Here is a 9,630-nt window from a genome sequence, read left to right on the forward strand (position 1 = left end):
TGTGCATCAAATGCACTGAGTAATTCTTTGCCATATATTTATATAAAAGAAAGAATTTGTACAAATTTCGTATATTCATATGGAAGTATATACATGCATCGATATGGACACAGCTATAGTACTATTTAATTGAACCTTACCCTATGACTCGGCCTATAATTTGGACAAGAAAGCAATAGGCTATCATTTTCACCTGCATATATTGTATCTAATTTCTTAGCAGACTTTGGATTCTTTGAACGACTGAAGTTCGAGAGAGAGAGAGAGAGAGGGGGAGAGGGAGAGGGCTGAGTAAAGGGTAGCCATGTAAGGACCCTATTTTGCTGATTTTTTTTATGATGGAAAGTTCTGTTAGCTAATCACTATTCAATAGAGAGAAAGTCTGGAAATTGTTGATTGAAACTAAAGAAGCTTGTCCTTTGACTTCTGTTTGTTATCTTCTCCCTCAGTAATAAATATAAAATCTCTAAGTGTACAACCCATTTCTCCTTGGTCCTTACAAAAAAAAAAAAAAAAAAAAAAAAACTCTTTTCTTTCTCACGCCTGGCCTTTCAAGCAGCCTGCTTATTTTGAAACAACTTCCTGGGTTTCACAGAGGAAGCTCCCCAAGAGAGACAGAGAGATGGGAAGGGCTCCTTGCTGTGACAAGGCTAATGTGAAGAAAGGGCCATGGTCACCAGAAGAGGATGCAAAGCTTAAAGATTATATAGCGAAACATGGGACAGGAGGAAATTGGATTGCTCTTCCTCTGAAGGCTGGTAATTAATTAAGCATTTTAAACTTTCTTCTCCTTTTTCCTCTTGGTGGGTTTTAACTTTCATGAAAATGATCTTGATTAATTAACTTTAATAAGGTTTTATTCTATTCTTGTTATCGTTTGCAATTTCTTGACTTTGTGAAGCATTTTTTTCAGGTCTTAAAAGATGTGGGAAAAGCTGCAGATTAAGATGGCTAAACTATCTCAGACCCAACATCAAGCATGGAGATTTTTCTGATGATGAAGATAGAATAATCTGTAGCCTCTATGCCAACATTGGAAGCAGGTATATATATATATATATATATTTATATTTATATATGCATACCTTCACCTTTTTTTTTCCACCTATTTTTCTCCAACACTCATACATCTGTAGCCATCTGCTTAATGGAATTGTTAGCCATTTTTAGTCCTTTTTCCCTTTACATCTTTTCTTTGAGATATATAAATATATGTAGATTTCCCTGCCTTTTATAATCTAACTTTAGAAACCATATCCATTTCTTTAGGGAGAAAAACAAACCCAAAAAAGCTTTTTGGTAATTGGATTCCTTTTTGCTAAAAAGTTACACTTAAAAGAAAGCTAATTATATACTAGCTAGCATCAAGAATATTCTGAATTTAGCTAATGATCTGGTTCTATATGTGCATGCATGCCAAGATAATCATTTAGATTCTGCTCAGAGAGTTCAGTGATCAGTTCCAGTCGGAAGAGAAGCGTTCTTTTATTATATATCATCTTATGGAAGTTGAAAATTACAGGTGGTCAATAATAGCAGCTCAGTTGCCAGGCAGGACTGATAATGATATCAAGAACTATTGGAACACAAAGCTTAAGAAGAAGCTGATGGGAATGATGATTTATCCTTCTGAAGCAAAATTACCCCACCAATTACCTGCAAGTTTTTCTTCTCTTCTTCATCAAGCTTCATCATCATTACCATCATCACCATCTACTGTAATATCATCATCATCATCTTCATATACCCTAGCTAGGTCTGTAGCTGAACCTATTCCATTTTCAAATCCTTTGAGCAGTAGTAATAATAATAACTTCTTCACTACTACTGCATCTATCCTCCCACCCCAAGACAGCAGCTTTCTGGCTGCTATGCAAATTTATCAAATGAAAGATAGCTGCAGCTCTTCTGATGGGAGTTGCAACAACCAGATCAGCTATGGCAAAGAATTAGAGTATGAATATGGTGGGGCTGGTGGTGGTGGTGCTGCAAGTACAACTGAACAAATGGGTTTACAAAATTATTTCTACAATGGGGTTGAAGACGGCCCGAAATTACTAGGTGTTGGTGGTGGGTGGGGTGAGAAGCAAAATGTGTTATGGGGAGTCAATCCAATAATAGACTATGGTCTAGAAGAGATTAAGCAGCTTATTAGCACTAGGAATTGTAGCAACAACTTTTTGTTTGAAGAAAGCAAGACAGCAGAGGAAAGGGTCATGTACTATTGATGCTGACTGTGAGTAAAATCACAAAGATTTGAAGGGTTGTAAAAGAAAAAGAAGGGATTGGGGTTTGAAATCAAACTTGAAAATTTTCAGATTTGCTGGGGATAGGATGGGATTGAGTGTTTTCCTATGGAGAACACTTTTTTGACAGTACATGTGAAAAGATTTCCTTTGAGCATTTCTTTTTGGGAATTGATTTGTCTGTAAGTTACTACTTAGTACAGTTAACTGCAAGCAACAATTAATATTCAGATATAAGTGTCATGGAAGCTAGAGAAGCTTAATTATCATCATTATTCAAGAACAAAAGCTTGAAACCAAGATCAAACAAATTTTTTAACTATTTTTTATTGGAAAATTTTCCCTTATCCTCGGTTAAATATGTAGCCAATTATTTTGTTTTTTCTTTCGAAAATGAATAAAATTTGAATGTATCATTGGATATTGGTGGATACCACCATGAAAAATTTAAAAATGACTTGATGTTAATCCTAATCTCAGTCTTCTTAAACAAGTATGTATATGTTAATATATGCATAATAATTAATTATAAACACAACATCATTTTGCAAAGGAAAGCAGAGCAAACATCAAGCCAAAGTTGACATCAACTTTGGAGCCTGACTAGTTTCATGTGGAGCTTTTTTAATCATGGGTAAGAGACCAATTAAATTATGCCTATTATGATACGAGTACGAAATAAATATGATTTAAAAAGCCAAAAATTTCAATATGGGCTGCATCAGGAGTGGCGAATCATTGTTCTAATCTGCATAATGCTTGATGATCAATAGGATGACACATGGTTTTGTCTCAATTATTGATAACCTTTTGATTGGGACTTGTGAAGCAATGAGGGGGAAAAAAAATAAATAAGTAAATAAAAAAAAAGCTTGATTATAATTAAATTTATTAATGATAATCAATTCAACTTGAAGGGAACAGAGATTTAAAAAGGAAAAATATTGAGATCATCTATACTGCCAATTGTAAATAGACTGATTCCTCACAGAAGAGTTTGGAATCGAATCGCGTGGTTTTAATTCAGTTTTTATCATAATTTTAATCTGATTTTAGTTTCTAATTCGATTTCAACTAATATTCAATTTAAAAAACAATTAAAGAAAAAAAAATTTGGATTAGTCTTGGCCAAGGGTCGATTCAGCCGGAGTCAAACCCAGTATTGGCACGGGTCATTGGATCTGGAATCGACCCTGAACTGGGGTTTAAGATGGACGGTTGAGGGCCTCTTTTCATTAGCCAGGCCGGGAACTGACCGATTCAAACCGCTGGTTTTGAATTGGAATTAGGTTAATTCAAAACTTTATTTTATTTTTTTTTAATTTATATTGAGTTTATATTTAGGTCTTTGTTTTTTATATTAAAAATTTAATAAATAATATGTAAAAATTTATTATAATTTGATAATACCAATCAAAACTAGACTAAAATCATTTTGAATCGGAGCCAGGCTGAATCGATTATTCCAACCTGAAACCAGCCCAGGTCTATTTTGGATCCGTAAAATTTTAGTTTTGATTTTCTATTTGAGTTAGAGGGATTTGATTTTAGTCGGATTCTTAATCTAATTAAACCAGATTATGGTGAGTGTATCCTACAGAATGGGTTTGTTCCCAAATTGAATGCTAAGATCTGAAGTTAATGATACCCTTTTGATGTATTATTGATTGGGGGGTAGATAAAAAATTAAAAAAAAAAAAAAGGTATTTTTATATTGTTGTTCCAAGAAAAAGCAGAAAGCCAATATTGAAAGATGAATAATATGCATTGACCTCTTCACAAATTTGTTTGATTATGAGGTTAAAGTAAAGATTAGATTAATGGGGTTCGCCAGCCATAGGCATTATATAACGTTCAAAATTCATATTGTCTTCAAGCTACTGCGAAGTCTTTTCCATTGAAATAGTCAAAAGATGTTTGCACCAAGTGAATCCATAATAATAATAATAATAATAATAATAATAATAATAATAATGATAATAATATGAAATGTTTAATTCATGTGGTATATATAAAAATGATTAAATCAACTCATAGACTCTTTCGTTCTTTCATGTTAAATAAGTTTTACAATCAACATGTGATGCTTATTTTATTTATATTTTATTATTTCTATTATTAAATAAATTAATTCATTTAATTTTTTTTTATTGATGATCATTTAACTTTGGACGGAAGAAATTAAAGTTTTAAATTTTTATTTCTTTTTATTATTCTACAAGTATCCTTAACCCAAATGAAAAAGTCTCGCTGAAGGAATAACAGTGTCAAACCACTTATACCAAATACCCATTGGTATATATATAATTTTCTTAGTTTCTTAATTTCATAATTTTTAATGATTTTCATTTATGTTCTTAATTATTTTTATATATTTATTTCTTAAGTTCTAAATAAGAAAAGTAGTATAATGCTCCTCCACCATTTAATCTATGAGTTTTGGAAAAGTCTATAGTCTAAGATAATTAAATTAGCTTTTGACAATGATTGTAAATGCATGTATTTCAAGAATTCATCTCCTTCCCGTCTCTAGTGAAATTCTCGAGTGGCCTCAAAAATCAACTCCTTTTTAGTAAAGGTTGCATTTAAGAGCCGTCACTAAAACTTCTCTTTAATTTCCTCTATTAGCATAATAACTAACGAGGTTCATAGAAGAAAAATAGGCTGCCATTTTCCATCACGGCTACATTGTTAACGTAACAGAACTCAACTTTTTGAAAAAAGAAAACAAGAATATGGAAGAAGAGAGAACGGAGAAAAGAAAAGCAAGGAGAAGCCTATTTGGCCACTGAATAAGACCATCAACTAGGGGCAATGAAAAGTTTTAGCTTAGTGCGATTTATTTTGGATTAAATATGTTGATTATATGTAAATGATAAAATCTTTCATTTAAATTATTATTTTATTTAGATTCACAATATGCCAGTACAACTGATAGGCTATATAGTGTCAGGTAGTGACTCGTGATTTCTACACTCAGTGTAGAAAGGCCATCATACTATCTCCTAATTGGATTAGAATCTTGCCTAAGAAGTGACAATGAGCCTAAATCCAGCTACATTTGAACTCACATTGATTAAAAAGAAGAAATTGAAGGATTTTATAAAGTGATATAAACTAAATCAAAATGGTGAGCTATTTTGGTGATGCTCAAAATTCAGCTCAATTTAGCCTGCCATTTTGGTGGTAGAGAGCTCAAGTTGCAGCTCAATTTACCATGCAGACAAGCCCTTCGTTGATAACAGTCTTTAGTCCTCGATTCTCAACAGTATGGAATCTGCCCTGTAAAATATCCATTTATTACCATCATGAGGGTCTGTAAAGGAAAAGATGAGATGAATTCCTGCAGTAAAGAAAGCCAGAAAGAAGAGCAGCCGAGACGCTACTGCCATGGCGGTAGAGCAGGCTACCTGCAGAATGTCAAAGACTAGCATAGGAAGTGCCGCCGGCCTCGTTTGTCGGAAAGTTTAGGCCGGTGAAGAATGATAGGAAAAAGTTTCCCTGTCTTTCCCGTCAACAAAGGAAAAGATTCCGTCGTAAAACAACAATGAAAAATCGATAAAGAGTTGGGAGAGAAGGAACAGACATACCACCACTTTATTGCAGGGTTTCGGTTCTCTGGGTCGTGTTGTTTAGTTTCCTTGTGGAAGGCGAGCAAGTCTTGTTATTCCCTTGCTTAGGAAAACACTCCCTTGCATGAGACTTGTATTCTTTCTTTTTTTTGTTGTTTAGCATTTACATGGTTTAATTATATCTATATTTTTAAATATTTTTAAGAAGATAATTTGGCATATACATCCACAAGGTTTAGTAAAATGCATGGAAATTTCGCTCTCTTGTTTACACTGAAAACTATGGACGCAGAGGGCATTTTCAATCATAATTTTATATATTGTAGATGAAATATTCCTCGGTTATGTATAGCAGTTTAGGCGATTATCAAGTATCAACCAAATCTTGTCTGACCTGTCTCATTAAGAGCTTAGATGGGACGAGGTCAGGAGTTTGAATTCCCACACCTTATTGTGTTCATCAAATGGGGGGGATGTTTGAGCTGCACGAATAGCACTTCAAATTTAGAAAGAATCATTCAGAATTTAGACTAACAGAGGATATAAAACAAGGAATTCACACCTTATGCTAACCAATAACCATTGGTAGCCATTAAGATTTAAGAAGCATCTCAAATCAATGATCCAGATAACTAGGAATAAATGAAAAGGGTACTACCAAAGTGGTATATAACAAAATCGAATTACACCATGATCACAATACATGGTAAGAGAGAGAGGCTTTGGTATCATGAATTTAGTTGCAACATCAAACTTAAATGTTCATGCACTAAAACAGTGTAAATTTAACACAGCCAGTGGGACATACTGTTGGAAATAATCGATTAGATACTAACATCAAGTTATCACTGGACACGAATGGTACATCTTGAATTTTGTACATGGGAACAGGATCATTATATGTACACAATGCACAAATGATGGTTAGGACGATTTGACAATTCATTTACAAAAAATCCCATTGCCAATAAACTTTCTCCACAATCCCTCCACCACTCCGAACTGCAAGGCGAAGTGTTTCTGAAGCAGGAGGAACCCCCCAAAGATATGGTACTGCCACTGTCATTGTTAGCTTTTCATGCAAACCACCTTTGATTGCCTTCTCTGCAGCAACAACCTGAAAAATGAAGACTCACTCATCCTTAGCTTATGGGTAATCCACACAAACAGACTGCCAGATAACATGTATGCTATAAAAGCACAAATGCCAAATGCATAACCACTTGGAAAGGTAGAGCAAGATCGAGGAGGAATCATCTAAAAGAAAATACTCACCTCTCATTCACACAATAGAAACATTTTGAAACTGAAAAACATTGATAAGCATGGAAGGAAAGTTCTGTTGCTTGAGGAACTCACACATAAATGTTGTCAAGCTGGTTTATATATATCCCAAAAATACTAAAATTAGTTGAACTTTAACAGGAAGCTTCATCTGATTTTTCTCATTCAGTTAAACAAAAGGATATTACTATACTATGACAGAAAGTAAATCAGGAGTAGAGAAAGCACTCAAGAAGCCAATATGTGGTTCATTGCCAGTTTCTTCTGTCATCTACCAGTCCACTCCAATTCTCAAAACATAAATGATACTCTTCTTAGCCAGCAAACAAACTGATGCCATTAAAATCTAATCTAGACAAAGCTTGCCAATAAATATATAAATATTCTTGAAAAATGTCTTGCCTGCTTATGCGCGCGTGTGTGTATGTGATTATCACCAGATGATTTTAGAAGCCAAAAGATACAAAAGTACCAACTATTAATATTATGATTTAACCATAATATATATCATAAAAAATCCCTTCCTGGAGAAGCATCTTGTTTGAACAATGTTCCAATCAATTTGATTATAACACAAATTAGGTTTGCATTCTAACATCTTCATGAGAATCATAATTAACCATCAAAGCGATAGAGATATGTTCTATTACAATATGGCATACCTCCCCACCATGCTCCAAAACAGTGTCTTCGACAATATCACTTAGCATCTCAACTGAACGACAAAACCCAAAGATACAGAGCCTTCTGCCCATATCAAGTCCCTAAAATGACCAAATCCCATGTGCATAAGACATAGAGCTGGAAACCAGAAAGGCTGGCCCCAAATAAGAGAACACGAATTGCTTACATTTGTTGCTGCAATATCAAACAGTGCTCCCAAACATAAGCCCTGATTTGGGTCCATATAATCACTCTCTTGAAATCGTTGAAATCTCTGAGAAGTTTTTGACCTACCTTGCTTCTTCTGTTAGCAAATGCACATATGATTTAGTAAATCAAACAGTAGACATCAATGATCAGCATTTCTCAGTTGCTTTTCCAAGTACACACAAAAGTGGAAGGATAATTTGGAAACATGACAACGAGATATCTATAATATCACACGCTGAAGACACAGTGAAAGAACTCGGGATAGAATAACCATACATAAGCCGAGCATCCCAAAGCACCAAAACTCAAATGATAAAGAAAACCAAAATTTCATCCCAAAAAAAAAGATATAAAATGAGGAGAGTAAGACCAAAACAACATACATCTGAAGAACTGACTTGCCGAGGAACCAAAGAGCCTCCAATTTGAACAAGCCCATCAGCAGTGAACAGCGTGACTTTATCCTCCTGAATCCATTCAATAGCTGCAAATACATTCACCATAGACCATCGATTCATCAAGGGGTAACAAAAAACTAGCAACGGAAATAATACTTATATTTAAAACATCAAAAGGAAAATCATATTTCACATTTTACATTTTGAATTAATATCGTATAGACAATTCAATCAATTGAAACAGCACTTTGATCAACAGTAGAGTCTATAGTAATTAACAAACATCAGAAAAGAAATTTAAACTAGATAAAACGTAGAATTATATCCAACTTCATTTACCAGCTAACATATAGAGTTAAAATGATTGAAAATTGGGCAATTTCATAACATGATCCTCTTCTAAATCCAACAAATTTTCCGAGTCAAACAAAAGATAAACAAATTCCCAGCTTTAATAATCAAATAAACTGTACGAATAATTGGAATTTACTAGCCCATGTTCTAATTAATGGAACAGGCATCACATATTAAAGATAAAAATCTACAATTAAATAATGTATTAAGAAAACGAAACTAGGAAAATGGAGAGATGATCGAAGTTACCATTAACACCGTCGGACCAGGGGAAGGAACCGAGAGAATCGTCGCCGAGGAAGTTACCGGAATCAGAAGCCTTGGAGGTAAAGCGAAAGGAGCGAGAAGAGCGAGAAAGGGAAAAAGAGAAGTTAGAACAAGGAGAGGGAAAAGAGGGAGGTGAAGTGGAGAGGAAGGAATTGGAATCCCAGGAACAAGAAATGGAAGGGATTGAAGAGAAGCGCGAGCAACAGAGGGCAGAGGTTTCCGCCATTGGACAGAGAGGACGGAAAAGATTCTATAGGAGAGAGAGAGAGAGAGAGAGAGAGAGAGGGAGAGAGATTGGGAATCTGGAGGAATATAGGCTCTGGAAGAAAAGGAGGGAAAAGGAAAGAAGGAAGGAAAGGATGGGGGAGAGTTTTGACGCCACATACGCAAGGAAGATGGCAACGTGGCACACGATGTCGTTTGCTACAACGGAAGCTCGCGGCTTGGAATTTAACTATAAGTCGAAGAGCGAAACGATTGGTCCTTAGCCGTTCCGCATACATGCTTGCGTGGTCGGTTGATGGAGTTTTATATATATATATATATATATATATATATATATATATATATATATATATAAATTATTATAAAATTTTTATAATTCATTAAAATTAATTATTTAATTCTTTTTTTTAA

At 34.3% G+C, this 9,630-nt stretch overlaps 2 protein-coding genes across 4 annotated transcripts; one reads left to right on the forward strand and one right to left on the reverse strand.

The window, feature by feature from the left end:
- Positions 1-219: 219 nt before the first annotated feature.
- On the forward strand, positions 220-2,417 carry LOC110656566 (transcription factor RAX2). Its single transcript, XM_021813410.2, has 3 exons — positions 220-758; positions 914-1,043; positions 1,523-2,417. The coding sequence occupies exons 1-3, from the start codon at positions 623-625 to the stop codon at positions 2,226-2,228; spliced, it is 972 nt and encodes a 323-aa protein (XP_021669102.1). The 5' UTR covers positions 220-622; the 3' UTR covers positions 2,229-2,417.
- Positions 2,418-6,623: 4,206 nt separating this feature from the next.
- On the reverse strand, positions 6,624-9,422 carry LOC110656565 (uncharacterized). Of its 3 annotated transcripts, XR_002495149.2 has the most exons (6): positions 8,977-9,422; positions 8,359-8,459; positions 7,953-8,069; positions 7,765-7,866; positions 7,094-7,194; positions 6,790-6,935 (listed from the first exon to the last, which is right to left on the reverse strand). XR_002495149.2 is itself a non-coding variant. In XM_021813409.2 (5 exons), the coding sequence occupies exons 1-5, from the start codon at positions 9,218-9,220 to the stop codon at positions 6,765-6,767; spliced, it is 735 nt and encodes a 244-aa protein (XP_021669101.2). In that variant the 5' UTR covers positions 9,221-9,420; the 3' UTR covers positions 6,624-6,764. The 3 variants fall into 3 exon arrangements, 2 of the variants coding, with proteins under 2 accessions (XP_021669101.2, XP_058003465.1); XM_021813409.2 differs by lacking the exon at positions 7,094-7,194 and having other exon boundaries at positions 6,624-6,935; positions 8,977-9,420; XM_058147482.1 differs by having other exon boundaries at positions 6,692-7,194.
- Positions 9,423-9,630: the final 208 nt, after the last annotated feature.

This window comes from Hevea brasiliensis, chromosome 5 (assembly GCF_030052815.1).
Source record: "Hevea brasiliensis isolate MT/VB/25A 57/8 chromosome 5, ASM3005281v1, whole genome shotgun sequence".
NCBI classification, from domain to species: Eukaryota; Viridiplantae; Streptophyta; class Magnoliopsida; order Malpighiales; family Euphorbiaceae; genus Hevea; species Hevea brasiliensis.